This window comes from Esox lucius, chromosome 19, assembly GCF_011004845.1.
Source record: "Esox lucius isolate fEsoLuc1 chromosome 19, fEsoLuc1.pri, whole genome shotgun sequence".
In the NCBI taxonomy this organism is placed as follows: Eukaryota; Metazoa; Chordata; class Actinopteri; order Esociformes; family Esocidae; genus Esox; species Esox lucius.
The window spans coordinates 19,892,180-19,913,560 of record NC_047587.1 but is presented as its reverse complement, the minus strand read 5'-3'; the positions used below and the strand labels follow the sequence as shown (position 1 = coordinate 19,913,560).

At 41.6% G+C, this 21,381-nt stretch overlaps 1 protein-coding gene across 6 annotated transcripts in view; it reads left to right on the top strand.

Annotated features, from left to right (window-relative positions):
- Positions 1 to 21,381, top strand: part of shank3a (SH3 and multiple ankyrin repeat domains 3a) — a 307,884-nt gene that overhangs the window by 40,601 nt on the left and 245,902 nt on the right. For all 6 annotated transcript variants that reach the window (XR_002195651.2, XM_020040539.3, XM_020040541.2 and 3 more), the window contains exon 2: positions 1,118 to 1,553. Coding sequence is in view for 5 of the 6 variants with exons in the window: in XM_020040539.3 (XP_019896098.3) it covers positions 1,275 to 1,553 (279 nt within the window). In the remaining variant the exon portion in view is untranslated. The remainder of the gene's footprint in view (positions 1 to 1,117; positions 1,554 to 21,381) is intronic.

The window sequence follows — 21,381 nt, the reverse complement described above, 5'->3', positions numbered from 1 at the left end:
GTATGCACAGAGATACCATGACAAGATCCTGAGGCCCATTGTTGTGCCATTCATCCATGACCATCACCTCATGTTGCAGCATGATAATGCATGGCCCCATGTTGCAAGGAGAAGTGCTCACTAACACAGATTTAGACAGATTTGTGAACAATATTTGAGAGAAATAGGCCTTTTTTGCACATAGAGAAAGTCTTAGATCTTTAAGTTCAGCTCATGATAAATGGGAGCAAAAACAAAAGGGTTGCGTTTATAATTTTGTTCACTGTAGTTAGTAAACATTAAACAAAATCTTTCCATCTCTTCTGTGTTAAAAGTAATAGAATGTCTCTTAATCCTTAAAAATGTATGTAAGATTGTTATTGTACTACTAGGATAAATACAAGCATACATGACCAGGAGACATTTGCAGTTACATTTGTAAGTTAATGTTTTGGAAGAAAACATCCAGTGAATTGTTGTGATTGCCGGAGATATTCCCCATTTAAACGTTGTTGCCGGTCTGTCTGTCAGTTTGCACTCACTGGTAGTCTCCTCATACTCTCTATAGACACTTTTCCACCACCTTAAACCACCCTGGACTGGTTAATACTATTCCAGTCTCGTTCGATAAGAGAAGGGGAGGAGGAGATTCAAGTCGTGTCATTGTTTAAAATTCAGTCTCGTAAACGTTGGAGGCAGGATCCTACACACCTTTAAAAATATGTACACTGTGTTTGTTGTGTCGCTTCTGATCTCTATTTCCAAGTCTTATTTAATAAATGTATGTGTAAGTATGTCTTTTGGAGATTATATTACTATGTTTATCCCCTAATAAATCCCACATTAGAGCTAAAGGATGTTTACACCATGAAGTGATTGTTATCTGTGTCTTTCTCCAGTTATCTGTTCAGTCATCTCCTTTCTGTTTTAGTCACACATTGCCTCGTTACTTATCTAAATCTAACATATTTCTTTTCCCTCTCTCTGTCTCCCTCCCTTTCTGCTCCTCTGTTACCACCCTTCTCCTCCCACTCCCCTCTCCCTTCTCCTCCCGTTCACCCTCTCCCTTCTCCCTGTTCCTCGCTCCTTTCTCCTCCACGTTTCCACTCTCCCGTCTCTCCATTCCTCTCTCTCCCAGGCGGGTGATGCTTGGTACCACTGTTGTGTGTGTGTGTGTGTGTGTAGCGTGAGCACACACCAGCGAGGGAGAGCGGTTTGTGTGCGTGTGTGTGCGTGCGTGCGTGTGTGTGCGTGGAGTGAGAGAGCAAGCACAGCGTGAGCCCCTCACACGGAGCATGCCTCTGCGTCCTGCAGCCGGCAAACATGAGCCACCCAGCTCTCCGTGGCAGGACCAGTGCTCACACTCACACCCCTACACACACACCAACGGGAGCCAGGGGGGCAGCTCTGACAGCCGCAGCTCACGGGAGGAGGACAGTGGCGTTCCCGTTTCTGTCAGTGTTTTCTCTTTCCGTCCGGCTCGGGAGCGGAGCCCCAGTGCAGCAGGAGGCATGGAGGAGCCACAGGGCAACACGCTGGTTATCCGCATCGGAATACCAGACCTGGCACAGACGGTGAGTTACAGCCTCTCTCTGGTACTGTTGGACTGGGTTGGACTGCTTACTGAGGGAGAGAGCTACTGGTGCCTCCCTCTCACTCGTTATCCCCTTCCTGCCTTTTTATTTCACCAACTCTGTTTTCTCATTTGCTCTCTTTCTCTCAGTCTTTCTCTCCATCTCTCTCCTGTTCTATTCTTTCTCTCCCCACTTCTTCTCTTAGTCTCATTCTTTCCATCTCTCCCCCTGTTCTTCTCTTACTACCTCTCTACTGTACAATTCTTTCTCGCTACCTCTTCTCTCACTTTCCCCATTTCTCTCCTGTTGTATTCTTTCTTACATTAATAAATCTCTACTTCTTCATTAGCTGCGGCTGACTTTGACCACTGGCCATTTGGGGGGGTGGGGGGGGGGGGGTGGGGGGGTGGGGGGGGGGGAATAAGGGAACAAGTAAAGGTGAAGAGCTTCTTGTATATTTTGTGGCATTCGTGCTTGTGTGTCTGTTCCTGTGTGCGTCATCTCAGTGTGTGTGTGTGTGTGTGTGTGTGTGTGTTTGAGACAGAGAGGGTAGGGTGAGTGCTACAGTGGTGTTTCCTTGAGGCTTTAGGATGGGGATATACTCTGGGATGACCCTTCCATGCTTTCATTGGTAGGTTAGCTTTTATCTTCCCTGGCGCTGGCCTTCTACCTGCATGCCTGCCGACTGTTGGTTGTCGCTTGGCTAAGAGTGTGTGTGTGGATGTGGGGGGGGGGGGGGGGGGGGGGGCAGGACATAGCAGATGTCCAGATGCTAATGAGGCTGTGAGTGTTTCAGGCCCGTTTTCCCCATACCTTTTCTCTCTGCTCTCACCAGCCTGGAGGACCCAGAGCCCCGAGACTGAGTGGCAGACTGACAGTTCCTAATGAGAAATAGAGTGTGAGCAGGGTTAACTAACTCTAGATCCAGTGCAATGCTTGATGTTCGTCCAAGTTCCTAAGAGCGTCAGGATATGCATTAAGTAATGGCCACTAGGGGTAATGGTGAGCGCTAATACCATACGCAACAATTGTATGCATCATTGTCCCCATTAAATCTCCATTAAACTGGATAAGCGACTCTTTGCATCTACGATTTTTAAATCCACTTTGAATAAGGTCTGTGTTTTGTGTGGGCTTACCGTCTGACTGACTGATTCGATAGCTGTGTAAATATCTAGAGGACATGGTGAATTTTCTTTATATTTGCTAAATATAAGCAGGGATCATTTTTGTAGTGTTAACTGAAGCAAATACGTTGACAAACGTCACCTTGTCCCCATGACACATACACAGCCCTTAAAACACCAGACCGGGGTACGGCTTTACGAAACACTGACCTTATTTAGGCGATTTTAACACGTGTAATGGGAAAAATGAATGGATACATTCTGCTCTGTCTCATGTGGATTATGACGCGTCACCTATTTCAGCCTATGCTCACAGTCTCCAAAGGTGTTGTGGATGAGGATCGTGTGAACCACAGCTAAGATTCCCGCCGTAGCGCTCATCTTTACCTTCCAAACACCTTCTAGGGTGATCTCGGATGATCAGAAGGTGCTGATGGTGGTTGATCGCGTGGTGGAATTGAAGGGATTTCATACACGCATGTGCCGTAATGACGCGTGTCCACCTCAAGCATGGATGGAAAGGCAGACCCAGCACCCCTGTTTCCCGCAGCTTAAACATATGTACAGTCTTAAAATCCATGGACAAACATGACATTTTGAAGTCAGACTGTGAAATCTTTTTTTGGGATTGAGAGGGAGATTGAAAAAGAGAGAAAATAGAAAGTAGCGAAGATTGGGGAATGATGGAGGGACCAGATTGTGACCAGATTGTGACCAGATAGTGTTTAAAAGGCCGTTTAAGCATGAAAAATGCTATTGAAGGCTTTCAACATCAACTGGGTGTGACTTTGTATGGGTTACAGAAGCCTCACAGGCTTGGATCTTCAAGAGAGTAAAGCCAATGATCAGAATATACTCTTTTTCATGCTGTTATCGTAACATAATGGCAACAATAAATGTATGGGCTCCAATTTGGTGCTACAGCAATGCCGGTGTAAGTAACTTATCAAAAATGTAATCAAACAACAAATGTTGAGAGTTTGACTACATTAACATAACAGCTGCCACACTGCGCTCCTACACTCCATGGAGGCATGTAGGGATGCCTTCTCTATGGGGGGCCAAAGGAAGTGAGGCAGTGAGGGAGAGTGGACATTCAGGATGGGAAATGTTCTCATCATCATCCTTCTCCACTGCAGGGCTGTTTAGGAATGTAGACTTTGGACAAGCATGTACTAAACATGATTCATGGTTAATGTATGATGGATTATCTAAGCTCCTGTGCTACTTTTAACCTATGGTTAAAGAGACCAAGCCTAGCCTACATATACTGTAGATATTTCAAACAACAATATTCCCTGATTATTTGAGGTGCCTTGTTACTTCTTTGGCATACTGTATCATGAACAGGTATAACACTTAATGAATGCTTGTGGACAGGGACTCCATGCTGTGTTGTTAAGGCCCAGTGGAAATACAACTACTCTATACTGTTGTGTAAGCCCCAGGCCATAGTGGATATTATCATTTCCCATTGTGGTTGGACAGGCTTCCCTAATCCTCATGCTTTATTGCTTCATCTAAACTGTTAGGAGCTTTAGGAAATGTCTGACCAGTGGTCAATCTGAATTAGTAGTTCACCAAAGGCAACAGGACAGAGTGGTAGAAACCCCCCACTGTTGAAATTGTAAATTGTGCACAATGCTTACAGTGATTTGCTCAATTGTTTGTCCTAGCTGCTCACTCACCCATTCACTATGAGCCTGGTTTCAAAAACAAGAAATTAAAATAAATTACAGCAGAGGGAAATCCTTATACTTTGTGAAAGGATGCTGTGATGTAATTCGTATTAAGGCCCTGCTGATAATCTTACTCTAATCATATGAGTGTGTGACATTAAGTCACTGAGGATGGAATTCACTGAGAGATTTTTCAAGGAGTGAGTAATAAAGTAATGTGATACAGTCCCACAATCATCTGGTCCAGTATGACTTGCAGCAGGATCTATCTGGTACAAAAAGGCTAGCAGTGTATCCACTGGGAAAGATGTTGATACTGTTCTGACGATGATACTGTCCTGCCAGTGATACTGTCCTGGTGTTGATACTGTTCTGACGGTGATACTGTCCTGGTGTTGATACTGTCCTGGTGTTGATACTGTCCTGGTGTTGATACTTTCCTGCCAGTGATACTGTCCTGGTGTTGATACTGTCCTGGTGTTGATACTTTCCCAGTGTTGATACTGTCCTGACGATGATACTGTCCTGACGATGATACTGTCCTGCCAGTGATACTGTCCTGGTGTTGATACTGTCCTGGTGTTGATACTGTCCTGGTGTTGATACTGTCCTGACAGTGATACTCTACTGGTGTTGATACTGTCCTGACGGTGATACTGTCTTGGTGTTGATACTGTCCTGACTGTGATACTGTACTGGTGTTGATACTGTCCTGACTGTGATACTGTCCTGACAGTGATACTGTCCTGGTGTTGATACTGTCCTGACAGTGATACTCTACTGGTGTTGATACTGTCCTGACGGTGATACTGTCTTGGTGTTGATACTGTCCTGACTGTGATACTGTACTGGTGTTGATACTGTCCTGACTGTGATACTGTCCTGACAGTGATACTGTCCTGGTGTTGATACTGTCCTGACAGTGTTACTGTCCTGCCAGTGATACTCTACTGGTGTTGATACTGTCCTGACGGTGATACTGTCTTGGTGTTGATACTGTCCTGACTGTGATACTGTACTGGTGTTGATACTGTCCTGACTGTGATACTGTCCTGACAGTGATACTGTCCTGGTGTTGATACTGTCCTGACAGTGATACTCTACTGGTGTTGATACTGTCCTGACGGTGATACTGTACTGGTGTTGATACTGTCCTGACTGTGATACTGTCCTGACAGTGATACTGTCCTGGTGTTGATACTGTCCTGACAGTGTTACTGTCCTGCCAGTGATACTGTCCTGGTGTTGATACTGTCCTGACGGTGATACTGTCCTGGTGTTGATACTGTCCTGACAGTGTTACTGTCCTGCCAGTGATACTGTCCTGACGGTGATACTGTCCTGACGGTGATACTGTCTTGGTGTTGATACTGTCCTGGTGTTGCTACTGTCCTGACAATGATACTGTACTGTCATATTAATAGACACCTGACAGCTGGCATTGTAAAATTGGAAGGAGACTATGTATTTGTCTGTTTGTCTGTTACTGCATTAGTAGATTCATCTCTCAGTCTGTTAGTACATCACTACATTTGTACATAATGTTTTAGTATAATAATTTATTAGTACAATACTAAATTATTACATTAGTCTGTTTGACCATTATTACATTACTATACTAGTATATTAGTACATTATTATCTTATCATTTTATTCATTACATCAGTGCATTTGTCGTCCATATGAACATTAGTACCTCAGTACTGAATAACTGTGTGTCTTTGTGAAGCCCATGGAAAAGAGCAAGAGTGCTCCATTTGCCATCAAAAACTGTTGTGCCTTCTGGTGACCAATAGAAATGTTGCATTTAGGATGTGCTTTTGTATATTCATTGTTTAGTATGTAATTATTTAAGTACTTTAGTCTTTTTCCTTCACTCCAGCCCCATGCTCATTTCCGTTTGAAAAAACTTTTTTTAGAATTTTAAGAAAAATCCATCACTGCAAAAAAACAGAAAAGGAACAAGACAAGTCTAGTTCAGCCAGCCCGGGATTAGAAAGGATGAATGTTGTTGTCCCTGGCTAGTTTTGAGCCGCAGTTTTCTATGTGGCAGGCTGTGTCTTTAACCATTGCACTATTTAAACAGTGGAAATGCAACTTTTACCTCAGTTATTACATTTTTGTGTGCGGCACCCATGGCAGCCAATCAAAGGGGCCCCCAAGAATAATATTTAAATATAAAATTATATTCTTAATAATTTGCTACATACTATTTAGTTGACATTGAAGTGATAAACATCTATATTTTTTATGATTACATAAAACATTTGTATGATTGATCAATCTATGACCGCGTGGGCGTGTAGCCGGAGTTGCCAGATGGGACAGTTTCCCCATTAATTGAGCTACTTTTCATTACAGTTTGTGGTTTTTATGTGGAGTCCGCGGGTGATTGGGCCCACATTTTCAGTGAATCTGGTAACCTTGGGTATAATGTCGGATTTTGTTGGCTCGTTTGTAAAGGATCTGAACAGTGGAAATTTAAGTAACAAAACACAAACATGGAACGTAGATATGTCTTCCACTCAGAGGAAAGAAAATAAATACATTATAAAAAATAAAATATAATGATATGTGCCCTTGAGCATCGCAGCGTATAATGAAAGGGGATTACAGTTATGATCCAGGTCCAAAAGAAGCTAGCAGTGAAGTTTTATAACAGCAGGTACATTTTGTTGTAGCCTAATAACAAGCTTCTGTTCATCATAGTACGTGAAAAGTTTTTGGGAGAATAGTATTAAATATGAAATAAATATAATAAAATAATCTTTAAATTAACTATATTTTATTTGGGAAATAAGGTAGCAAGACTTTTGCAAAGAGGGGTTAAGGTTCGCGGCTAAGGTTCGCACCCATGGGAGAGAAAGCTGAGCTCCACCACTGCTCTTATACAAAGATTACTGTAGATGGCTATTAGCTATACAGTACCTATAATGAAAACAATGACTCCAATCGCTTCATGGTTGGTTTGTTTCTTTAGAAAACAATCACAATATAAAAGGGTCACTTAATACAATTATTCCTTTAAATAAATGAGATTCATGTTATTACAGAGTGGATATACACAGATCAGCCATAACATTATGACCACTGACAGGTGAAGTGAATATCACTGATGATCTTGTTATCATGGTACCTGTCAGTGGGTGTGATATATTAGGTAGCAAGTAAATATTCTGTCCTCAAAGTTGATGTGTTAATAGCAGGAGAAACGGCCAAGCGTAAGGATCTGAGCGACTGGGTCAGAGCACCTCCAAAACTGTAGCCCTTGTGGGGTGTTCCTGGTCTGCAGTGTTCAGTACCTATCAAAAGTGGTCCACAGAAGGAAAAGCGGTGAACTGGCAACAGGGTCATGGGAGACCAAAGCTCATTGATGCACCATGTGGTCCGATCCAACAGACAAGCTACTGTAGCTCAAATTGCTGAAAAAGTGAATGGTGGTACTGATAGAAAGGTTTTAGAACACACAGTGCATCACAGTTTGTTGTGTATGGGGATGCGTAGCCGCAGACCAGTCAGGGTGCCCACAGCGGGCACGTGTGCATCAGAACTGGACCACGGCGCAATGGAAGAAGGTGGCCTGGTCTGATGGTACAGGAATGGTTTGAAGAACACAACAACCAGTTGAAGGTGTTGACTTGGTCTCCAAATTCCCCAGGTCTCAATCCAATCGAGCATCTGTGGGATGTGCTTGAGAGTCCAAACCATGGAGGCCCCACCTGTTTTTCTTTCATTTGTGAATGATATTGATACAATAACTGTCAGTATACAGTATCTCACAAAAGTGAGTACACAACTCACAATTTGGCGATTATAACTTTTAATGTGACAACACTGAAGAAATGACACTTAGCTACAATGTAAAGCAGTGAGTGTACAGCTTGTATAACAGTATACATTTTCTGTCCACAAAAAAACTCAACACACAGCTAATTGGGCCCAATTTGGACATTTTCACTTAGAGGTGTACTCACTTTTGTTTGGACATTGATGGCTGTGTGTTGAGTTATTTTGAGGGGACAGCAAATTTACACTGTTATACAAGCTGTACACTCACTACTTTACATTGCAGCAAAGTGTCATTTCTTCAGTGTTGTCACATTAAAAGTTATAATAAAATAGTTGCAAAACCGTGGGGGGTGTACTCACTTTTGTGAGATACTGTAAGTGACAATAACCAACTTTTTCATCAAGTGAAAAGACAAGAGAATCATGGAAACCCCTCCTCTTTTACTGCCCAAGGGGTTGTGATCTTGCCTGTATTACCCCAAAAAGCATGCACGGATGCGTACTTCAAAAATCCACCATGTCCGTGTCTCTAATCACTACGCTGTTTACCAAGAGGTGGAGAGCCAACCAGCCAGCCAGTCAGTCCTAAACGTTTTGGTAACTGGGACCTGTTAACATTTTGCATGGCATACCTATGCATACCTATGATTGTATTTTGCAAAGTATAATACTATTTGTAGTACAAAAGAAAAAAACATTCTAAATATATTTTGTCCTGTTGGCATTCTCTCTTTAGTTGGTGGACTAAGAGATGCAAAGTTGTATATTTGATTCTCATTTCATTTAGCTCTTGAATTCACTGCAATATTATGGTCGGTTCCTTTTAATTTTTTACATTTCTGTGCTGAATCGAAGCTGTACCATTACCTTCAGTGCTTTTTATCTCGATCTCTACTTCTACTTCTATTTTCCCATGCTGATGCTTGCCTAGCTGAAATGATACGGTCTGTTGAAGCTCAGACACTGCATGCTGTGTGGTCGGTCTGCGCGAGGAAATGAAGATGGGAAAAGAAAGGGATAGAAAAGAAAGGAGAACCAAAGGATACTGAGAATTCCCAGAGGCCCCTTATAGTCTCTGGCCGTGAACAAAGCCTCACTCTTTGACTAACGCACGCACTCACGCATGCACACGCACGCCACAACTCACGTGCAAAAGCTGCAAGCCCTTATCCCAAAGCCCTGTATGCCAAGGGACTGCCCTTAACATGCTTACACAGAGTGAAGACGACTAACAAACAGTAATACACCAACAATTACACAGATATTTGGACACCATGTGCCAACACACACCGATCACGTGCCAACACAGCTCATTTGGTGATGAGCTATAAAAATCACCAAACTAGCTGCGGTTGTAAACCACCATTAATATATCTCCATCTGTTTAAACTTCCTCTTTGACTTTCTCATTTTCTGACAAAGTAATTTTGTCCCGCTCTCTTTTCGTGCCTATTTTTTGCTCTTTCTTTCTATTTTCGATCACCATCCTCCGCCAGCCCGCCAACGTCTCTCTGCTACTCTCCGAACCCAATCCTTCATTCTTCAGAATGTCTTGCCTCCTACTTCGGGCTCAAGCCTGTCTTCTTTCCCATCCCCTGCACCCTGCATGCATCACGCTGTCTGATGCTCTGTCTAGTCCTCTCCTCCACAGGCTGCTCAGTTAGCATGTGAGTACACACACACATGCACACACACACACAAACACAGACACACACACAGATAAATCTCCTGGCAGTTTGTGTTTCCTCTCTAGTAGGCACCTCACGTCCCCCTGTTGCTATTTTTAGCTTAATTCACAGCAGCAGTGGCATGAGACAGAGTTGCCGTCTCCCTGCCAACTCCCTCCTGCATCCCTTGATCTCCCTCCATCTCCCTCCCTTTCTTTCCCCCAACTAGGCCTCCTTCAATTACCAACTGTAGTCCAGAGATGAAGGGATGTCCCAGCATAGCCGAGCCTCCCTCTTTTATTCGGTCTCCCGTCCCTCCTTCTCTCCCCATCCCTCCATCAATCTCCCCATCTCACTCTCCATCCGCCAACACAGAGAGGGCACGTAACATTATGAGCAGAAGAAGGAGGGGGGAGAGAGGGGAACAGTGTGGTCCAGTCCGGTCTAACGTTCCTCTCCCGGGCTCCCTCTCTAATCGGACCAGAGTTGTCAGCAGACCAGGCCTCCATCTGTCTTCTTCACTCTCTCCTCTCCCTCCATCAGTCCATCCATCCAGGTGCTGTTGCACAGCCAGGATGACCCAACCTTGCCCTGGCCAACCCAGAGAGACACAGCGAAACCAGAGCCCAAGCTTCTCCCCTGACAGCTATAGACTGTAAGAATGTATTATCATGGGGACGTTATGGGACATATGTGTCCTGGCCTGTATAAGAGGTGTGTGTCTGATGGAGGGCTTAATTCACAGGGGCTGGACAAACTATTCACTGGGTTGATTTTCTGGCTGATAGTGTGCAGTTCACAGTGCACTGTGTTGTGATGACTGATGTTATTTTTCCTATTCTCTGAATGAGTCTGGCCATTCTTACCCTTTGTACAGCATTCTACAAACCAAGCCCATTCTCAGACCAATGTGTTCTTGTGTTCTACCAGCTATAATAAGGAGTGGATGAGGTCATGTTTGAGTGGTCATATCTGGTCATTACTCTTTACCTGTACTTTTGTTTATGAGGCACCCAGACTGAACAGGTGAAATTCTTAATAATCGCACGCTACCTTCCTGAGATGAGGTGGTACAGTACACCCCCCCCCAACCATGCTACTACCACCTGAATACAATGTCTCGCTCAGTGTGAATGGGACTGGAATGAGCAGTTACATATGATGTCTGGTCCTGCTCCCTGAATAAACAGAATAAGAAATGTTTTTAATCGTAGTTGGAAAGCAGCTAAAAACATCTAACTGACTGGCATAATTCTACTATCATCAGCAACAACACGCAAAGGGCCATATTAGTTACCAGGTAAACAACATTATAAGTGGATTGGTACACCTTCCAGGTCTGGCTAGAAAGTGAAAAAGGAAGAATCTTGTAAGGATGGACAGTTTAGGCTTTGGTAGGTAGGAACATTCTGGACATTTATAACTTTTTAGTGTTTACAGTATTTTAGATATGTATTATTTTTAAAAGTGCATATTTAGGACAATTAGGTCCATGATTTAACTAGCTGAAATGACCAAAATCTAAAACAATAGATCTGTAAACAATGTTTATATTCTTTGATAAGTCGTAGTCATGCCATTTTACAACTGATTAAGATATGTTGCCCATAAGCAACCATAATTCAAAAGCATGCTACCTTAGCTAAGCAACTCAGCCAGTAATAGCTGCTTCATATAAAAGAAAGGGATGGTGCTAAACAGGGCAGCGCATACAAACATCAATATATTCCACCAAAGCTAGCTAGCTACTGTTGATTAATTAACAGCTGCTAGCTAACATTATTGAGTTGTCACATAGGCCAGTTACCATTATGCCAACTCTTACAGTAGTCTTACAAGAGTAGACCCATCCTGTATCAGCTGATGCTTTACACAGCTGATCAAAGGCAAGGCAGTGTTGATATACAGAGTGCCTTGTTTAAAGAGGTCATCATGGAGACAAAGATGAATGTATTCTGTAAGCATTGTTTCAAAAACTATTAAATAATTTATCCAGAAAATTTCACAACTGAGTCTAGAGGAAATAAATGTAAAATGTGATTAAAGAGAATCCCATGGGACATTAAGGGCAGACTATATTGTAAAAGCCAACAGGGAATTCAAGGCAGTTTCTCCCATACAGATTTTCCTAATTCTTTGCACAATGCACTGGGCCAATAATTAATTGAAATGTCTAGAACATTAGGCAATTGTTTATTGATTTATACTCTGAATTTAACATCAATATTTATATGAATGGCACTCTGATGGTTCAAGGTTTGGTCCCCAGTCTGGATTGATTTGTACATAACTTTAATCAAATCTAACCTCTTTTTACCAACCTAAAACTTTGCTATTATCAGACTCAGTGAGCGATGAGCTCTGTGAGCTGCAGTCTGCAATGGAAGATGTTGAGGAGGACAACCAGGGCCTCAGGAGGAAGGAGCACAGACTTCGAGAGAAGCTGTCTAGCACAGGAGGTAACAGTTACATGTAGGATGAGAAAGAACGAGCTACAATACATGACTCATGCCAAGAGTTGTTCAGCTACCAGGATGTACTTTACACCAAGTGTCTTACAAAAACCCAGGACCCAACCTACGGCCGAATCAGGACCCAAAAAACCAACCAAATAAATTAACCAACCAAACCAGTTGATCCCCATTTCATAATTTGTAATTACTCTTGCCATCTTTCGCAGAACGGACAAAATACAAAATACAAAATATGACATTAATGGTGGACTCCACTGGGAAGTTGAACACTGCTTTCAATTGGTGTAAATATTTAGGCTTCTTGATTTCCTCTGGTGGTGGCTTGAAGAGGCATTTTGTTGAAACCTGCAACTAAGGCTGTTTCCAAAACATAGACAGTTGAAAACAAAGATAGTGTTTTCATCTCTGTATGCCTGGCTGACATCTCCACTTGGATGTCAACCCAACACCTCAAGCATAACTTTGACAAGATTGTGCTGCTCTTTTGCAAGAAGGCCTGTCCGCTTCAGGACATGTCAATCATGGTTGACAACTGTACAGTGTCCTCCTTCCAGAGTGCAAAGAACCTTGGCATGACCCTAGAAAACGCACTGTCATTCTCTGCTAACATCAAGGCTGTGACTCGCTCCAGCAGGTTCATGCCCTACAACATTCATTGAGTACGACTTTACCTCACTCAGGAAGCAGCACAGGTAGTTGTCATCTCACCTCAGGATTACTGCAACTCACTCTTGGTGGGGCCCTACATCCGTATCTTTTTTCAGCGAACTCTGGGCTCATGGCTGTTTTTTGTGATCCGTTCTCTGTCCTGGCACCTCAATGGTGGAACCAGCATCACTCTGAGACTAAGTTAGCAGAGTCTCTGCCTATCTTCAAAAAACATCTGAAACCTTTTCACATAGTACTTAAAATAATTCCACTGCCACCACCTCGGTCGGTTGTCTTTTGTGAACCTTTTATGTTTATGATTTGCATGTTCTTCTTGCCACCTGCTGATAACTAATTTATTGATTAGAATTCACTTACTACTAAACTGTGTGGTTGTTTCACCTAGCTGTTTCAAAATGTATGCATTTACTGTAAATTACTTTGGATTAGAGCGTCTGCTAAATGATTCAAATGTCAAATGGAAAATTGGAAGTTATTTTCAGAATGTAAACCACCCAAAAAAGCCAAGTGATCACTCATATATAGAACATTGACCTGCATGCAAAGCATGAGAATGTGGACTAAGGAAGGTGATACAGACTTTCCCTACGACTTTCCCTCACATCAGAATTGTAATCTACCCTGCTTCAGTGCCTGACCCACTCCCACCCTTGAAATTCTCTCTTCATTCATTTCCTATGTGAATTATATAAGAAATTCAGTGACCTTCTGTCACCCTATTTGCATAAAATGTATGCTCAGTCCAATGATGTGGGGGCTCTGGATGTTGCACATATTAACATTATTCATAGAAGGTGGAGGGATCTAAAAGTTTGGCTCATATATGCAGGTTTTCCACCTCAACACTAATTTTATGTTAGAAGAAAAAACAATGCCAACCAACTTCATTTTTTGGTGGACAAACATGTCCACTTGGATTGGACTAGGTTAATCATTGACAATAACTTTTTTCAATCTCAGGCATCTCTTCAAAATAGCGCACTCTTTTAGTTTACCTAAAGTGGACATTTATGCAATTCTTGTTGATGCTGAATACACTCATACCTGTTCAGTCAAATCAGAGAAATTGTCTTAAATGATTGATGCCTTTCTTCTCTGTTCGGTTTTCATGTGTAAATACAGTATATATTCCCTTTTTTTTTTGTCAGTTTGTGTTTAAAAAAATATCCACAGATAATGGGGAGTAACATTTTGGGTGTAGTCAACTCTTCTGGATTGGGCAATAAATCAATTGCCTTTGGTTTATCAAACCTCAGATCCCTTGTCATGACTGCTTCCGTTACAATGCCAACCCTGTTTAAAAAGAGACAGATATGCTTTCAGAATATGACTTTCAAAATATCTATTACCCTCAGCTCCTTTGCAGATGCGTAGTCTGATATGAAATGACATCTTCAACCTCACTTTAAATGGCAGTTAATCAATATAATCAGAACTTGCACTGTTCCTGACAGCATTGGCCCATTAAAAACTTGGGAGATCTTCTTCAAACTCTCTGCACCTTGATTTAACTATGATCTTTGTTCTCTGAAAGCTGACGGGTGTAAACTAGAGAGAAGATGAAGGGGTGACAAAAATAACTGTGCATGCTCAGGCCCCTTCATGTCATCACTGCATACAAAGAGGCCATGAGTACTTTACACAAGCCAAACTATAATAGTTGCAAATAGTAAGGGGAACCCCAAAATTCTATGTCCTCTTGTAAAGAAATGTGTTCTACCAGATATCCGTCTTTGATGTTGTCCAAAATATGAGGGCATACTGTATACTGATGTAGTATTTACCCCAGTATCCTAGTATCTATTTCTATGTCTATAATCAAAATCATAAATGACTCCCTTACCGTAGTTCAGGCACTGTGCCTAATTCCCTGAAAACACAGTTGCACTGACATTAAATAAATCTGGACCCAATACTGACACTCTAAGCGATATAGATCAATATACAACCTGCCATTTCTGTGATATTTTCTTTAAAATATGGTCTCAATACAGCAACCATTCAGACATCAACGCCCATTTCCCTTTCCAGTCCGGCTTCTGTGCACAGTACAGCACAGGAAGAGGCCTGGTCAGAGTAATGAATGACTTTGCTGATGGCGGCTGATGATGGAGAGCAGAACGGCCACCTATGACACAGGGGATCATGAGATACTCATCAATAAGGACTTACTTGGATTCTCTGGAACCGCGCTCCAGTCGTTTTTCTTCTATTATACAGCCAGAAAATAATTGATTGCATTGGAAATATTATATCCAACACTGCAACTGTTTCTCAAGGCTTGTGGCTGTGTTCTGTAGCCAATCTAGGTCTCTTTAATGCACGCTGATGATACAAATATACATCAGGCCAAATGGCCACAATGACTCAACATCTTAACTGAGTACACAATGCATGAGGAGCACATTCCTTGTATTGGTAATGTCCTTTTACATTCAATGTAAACTTACTTCACGTTCAGAGACCTATGGGACTAGATAGCTCAAAGCACCTCAGTTAATGTTGTCCACTACACCACACGGGTAAAATAGCTTTACATGTTGTCCACTACTTTGCAAGGGTTAAATCTCTTTAATTATTTTCCACTACTCTACAAGAATTAAGTACCTGTAAATGTTGTCCACTACTCTACAAGTGTTAAATAGTTGCAATTATTGTCCACTACTCTACAAGTGTTAAATAGTTGTAATTATTGTCCACTACTCCACAAGGGTTAAATAGCTGTAATTATTGTCCACTACTCCATGAGGGTTAAACAGCTCTAAGTATTGTCCACTACTCCATGAGGGTTAAATAGCTCTAAGTATTGTCCACTACTCCATGAGGGTTAAATAGCTGTAATTATTGTCCACTACTCCACGAGGGTTAAATAGCTCTAAGTATTGTCCACTACTCCATGAGGGTCAAAGAGGGGACCATACACTGTATATGCAGTAGAATTATGCTTCTTCTCCAGATCTGGCCCACTCTTTCCTTATTTTCACAATATGTCCCACAATTATTTCTGCCTGTTGTGGGACACCACTTGAAGCTCTAGAAACTCACTGGATAGATGTTTTTATTGGCTTTTTTCCTAATCATTCTGCTACAATACATTACGCTGGGACTAACAAGAATGTGTGCGTTTGTGTGTGTTTTTGTCTGTTTGCGTGAACATGTGTGTAAGGTTACGCATTAAGGTTAGGGTTTGGCGATGGTTCTGAATAGTTGTGATTTAGATGTTTAGATTGGGTATTATGGTTAGGTAACAATTCGCAGGTTGGATAAGGTAGGATATTCACACAAAAAAACATAAAAAACATTGTCTATGTGGATTTGAACTCCCCCATCCCAAGCCACAATATCCTTGAAACCGCCAATTTATTTATATAATAGACCTCACCATTGCCCCTAGTTGATATTGAAATCATCTGTAGGTCTTTTACCCACCTGGACTGATGTCTAATATAGACCTTTGTCTGCAGAAATAAGACGTATGTGTGTGTGACTGACTCACAGTCACAGTAGGCCTTTTTGTTGTGTGCTGTCTCACCTGTCAGTGGTATATAGCAGCTGAGAAGAGGTTTAATGGCTGTTACAAGGGGAACAAGGGACGTGTGTGTTTGTGTGTGTTTGTGTGTGTGTGGGTGAGGTGTGGTTGGTGAGAAGCACAAGGTGGCTATTAGTAGGCTATCGACAGGGGTGAAGTGGTAAGAAAGAATGTGTAAAAATACAATGCGATTGTGCAACCGTGCAGGTGATAAAGCAACTGGGCCGGCATGAAAAACTATAGTGGGGGGGTCGAGATAAAACCAATCACAATTGTGAAACTGCGTTGTTTGATTGTATAGTCATGCAGTTCTGTGGGAAAGGCCTAATGAAATTGTTGTACTAAAGAAAGCACATCGGGTCATGCCTCGCAATTTCCAAATAGTTCATGTCGATTGGATAATCAAGAAGTCTGGGTCTTGGCTGGGGTAGTTTTTTCCCTTCTCAGCTTTTACCGTGGCCAGGCTTGGCCATTGCACAGAGTGGTGAATGAATGTTAACAAGGCCAGTAGACCAGCTCAAAAACCAAGAGGCCCCTATTATCAATGTAGCTTGGTTGTAAAATTACAAAAAAATGCCATTGTACTTTCATGATGTGTTGGTCACTGCTATTGCAGGAAAATCCCAGGGTGCAGATCTCAAGACCTTAGTACTGCCATACCGGCTCAGTCGTATTTCTAAAACGAAAGTAGATTTCCAACATTCTGATTTACTTTGCTCCAGAGTTTTGAGCCCTTCAACCTTTTTTGATTTAGTTATAGTCTGTGGCATGCTGTTAAAAGTTTGACTGCTTCTTCTTAGATAACCTACTTCCCCCTAAAACTAAATGCTAGCCTACATAATCACAAAATGAGTATATTTAACACATTCTTTACATAATCACTGAAAACAAACATATGACCCCAAATATGTGGTGTGATTGAAATTATGTTCCTGAAATTGCAAATGAGTGAAATTGGAGATGGGTTTATCTTGGCTGTGTGTTTTAGTGTGTTAATACAATGGGGAAAGAATAACTAATAATGACTTATCTCTTTAAGTGTTTATTCAGAACAGTATGCTATGGCATCTGCATGGTTTCGGAGCAAAGAATGAAGCACTCTTACCTCTCAAAGCTGTTTAATTAGTGTTTCAATCTTTGTCTCACTCTCTGGTGTATTTTGTAGTTCTTGGTACACCCTGTTATAGAAAGCCATTAGAAAAGTGTGAGAGAGAGAGGCAGAGAGAGAATGTTGGTGCATTCAGTGGATATTAGATGCTGTATTTGTTCCTGGCTGCCAGTGACTTTGTGCCACAGGGTTGAGCTCTTTGGGTCATAGATGTGTACTCAGAGGGAAAGGGTGGGAGTGGGGGACAGTAATGTGAATATACAGTATATAAGGGGTGAGGTGGATAGGGGAACAGGGATGTGAATGTATATAAGGGTGAGGTGAAGAGGGGAACAGGGATGTGAATGTATATAAGGGTGAGGTGGAGAGGGGGAACAGGGATGTGAATGTATATAAGGGTGAGTTGGAGAGGGGAAAAGGGATGTGAATGTATATAAGGGTGAGTTGGAGAGGGGAAAAGGGATGTGAAGATGAAATCAGAGGAGGAACACAAAAACGTGACACCATGGGCATTGGGGTGGGGTGAATTATGTTGAATTATTTGGTGACATTGTAATGACTTTGGCAACATGTCAGCAAGTTTTGCCAATAAGGAGGAATAGAGGGGGAAAGAAGATGAAAGGGGAGAAATGAATTCACTTTGTCAGATTCCTGTTGAATATTTCACAAGTCTTCTGCTCTTGCTGTTCCTGCTCACTTGATGTAAGGATTATTGGCTCCCCGAGTCCTGGAGATTCTGCTTGAGACTGCGTACACACTATCCTGGTGAGCACTAGAAATCCCTGTAAGGAGAGTTAAACATGGAACATCTTAACATTAACGTTGGAATCAGGGTTAGTGGTTGAGGAATAGGTTTAGGGAAGGTGTTAGGTTGAGGTTAGGGTCACAGAAAAGAGGATTTAGAGTGGCAGTGATGTTTGGCTTCCCTACAAAGTTAGTGAAATGTAAAATGTATGTGTGCATGTTTTTCTTTCCGATGAAATCTACATGGAGATGTTATCGACTTTCAAGGAAGTAAACGTTTTGAAAGACTGTGTAGTAGAATGTTGGATTTGTGTCTGTCAATTAGAATTTTTTACACATTTATTTCACTGCCTGAGTGACTTGTTGCATGTAGTCATACATACTTGGCCATGACACACACATGCACACATGTTTATTCTTGTGGGGAACTGACAGCTAACCCAGACCTTGTAAACTATGTTCTCTAGCCATTACTCTAACCTTAACAAAACTTTAACTTCAATAATCTAACTTTTAGTCCTGAACTTAACTTAGCCTTAACACCAAACCCTAAATCTAAATGTTTAAAAACCAGAAAAGGAAACAGCCAAGCCTAGTTCAGCTGGTCTGCGATTAGAAAGGATGAAAGTTGTCGTCCCTGGCTGGTTTTGATCTGCATTTTCCTATGTGGCAGACTGTGTCTTTAACCATTACGCTGTTTAAACAGCATAAATGCATCTTTTACCTCAGCCGTAAAATTATGGCTGAAAATAATGTGAACAACAAAATGTTTGTTAATGGAACTAAAGTGTACTTTTGTACAAAGACAACTGATGGCTAGCTAATAGCTATAAAGCCTACCTAAAAATGAAAACAATGACTCCAGTCACAAAAGTAGTTTGCTCTTTAGAAAACAACAGTAAAAAAGGGTAATGTAATACATTTATTCTATTAAATAAATGAGATTCATGGTATCAAAACATTGAAGGTTGGGGTTAGTTAAACACTACGTTATGTGAACTACGAGGGGACATACAACCTTGTCAGAAAATTGCGCCTCGACAGTAGACCATTTTGTCACGCATTAATAACACGCAGATTTTGAATATTTAGCTAGACACTTTTGATCATTGTATTTAACTGACTAACGTTTCTTATTAAGTTTACTTCCACCACAAATAGCATCTATGAACCTTATGGCTTTTATTATCCAGTAATAGCCCTATTAATATCTTCTTATTACTTGGAATAGTCAAACGAATTGAGCAACTGCTAGCAAGACAGAAGATGAACTTTACACTGGCAATGCTAGATAATTTCATTGCACAACGCTCATTTTTCTTTCATTCGTGAATGACATTGATAAAATGACTCCTCTTTTACTGAGCAAGGGGTTGTGATCTATAGGCTATTACCCTAAAAATCATGCCCGGACGTGTACTTCGAAAATCCAACAGAATTATGCGCGGTGATGCCGACGACGACGACGACCATGAATGTTGTCCCGGGCCCAATTAAATTGTATTATTCAGTCAATAGCCACTTTTCTACCAAAGGGTACCTGGAACTTTGAGTCCCAGGAACTGCTATTCAAGGAACTAAATGGTTCCCTCAGACGATTGTTGTGTGCGTTTTCACCGCTGTCTAAAGACCCGCGAAGATTAGGCTAAATAGTCCGCTGACATACGCTATACAAAGCGTCACACCGGCATCTTTATTATTTATGCGACACTGCAACCATTGAGATTCAAGTTGTGTTGATCATTTATCGGTTTGCTAAATGTGGTCATTGAGTCACCGGTGGAAGTGACAAGCAGTCGTAGCAAAGCGGATGTGTCGCAGTTCAGTAGTGGCTGATTGTGATTATTTTATGAATTAAAAAGATGTGCCATAATACATTTTCAGTGTTGAAAAAAAGTTATTTGAATGTGGCCTAATTATGAACATTAAACAATAAAACGTTTATGACATTTTTTTTTTTTGGCATGTGTTTTGGGTCCAAGGCCCTTCGATTCCTGTCAGCGTCCCTGCTTATGAGGTCTGGCAAACAACTCAATTCTAACACTACCCCCAATTATCATGTTTTCCTAAACCTAACCCTTGAGCCCAAAACCAAATGTTCTTACTTTCTAGGACACATAAACGTCGATCACAGACACACACAAGGCTCAAGATCCACAACCAACGTGTTTGTGGGTGTGTTTGTCAGGAATTTAAGGATGCAATCTATTTAATGTGTTCAAAAAATACTGATCTGCATGCGGGTAAAACAGAAATGCACACTCAGAAAAGTATTTTGAATTTCAAGTCACATCTTGCAGGTATATCCTTAACTGTAAACAGGCCTTGTAACAAGAGCATATATATGAAACATTTCAGCAGACTTTTATCCAGGGAGATCGTGAGCAATTTGGGTTTATCTGTCAAGGACAGAGTGACCGATGCTTCCCCTTGTCAGATCGGGTATTGGAACCAGTTGATCTTCCTGTGACGCGCTGTTTTCTCGGACCGCCAGGCTGGAACCCTCCCTGTACATTTGTCCGACATCATGGTTGTACCACCCTCAAAATCAAACTGGCCGCATATAAATCATAGTTGTCTGCTACTTAAAACATTGTAAAGAAAATGAAAAGGACTGTGATTGCAAGAGTGAGAGAACCTGATTCTTATTTAATTGACCTGATGCATTATTGTTTGGACTTCCTGCCGCCCATGCAGACATTGCTGTAAAGGACTGAGACTTTAAAATAGTCCTCTGATGCATATCAAGCCCAATCGTTCAGCTCATATCACAGTGCTTGCTCAACTACAGAAGTATTCACTACAAGTACATTTTATGACCAAGAAACATGCGTTAATATAAAAAATAAATATTGAGACCTGTTTGAATAAATCCATTGCAGCATTCAGAAATGCACTCAGCTGCCCACTCTGTAATTTAAACCTGTTTCTAGGCTACTGTGCAAAAGGGTCTAAGTCTGCATTAGCTGTGTTTTGTAAAAACATCCACATAGGTTGCTTGTGTGACTGTTGTCTTTTTTTGTTCATTTCCTGCTTACGTCA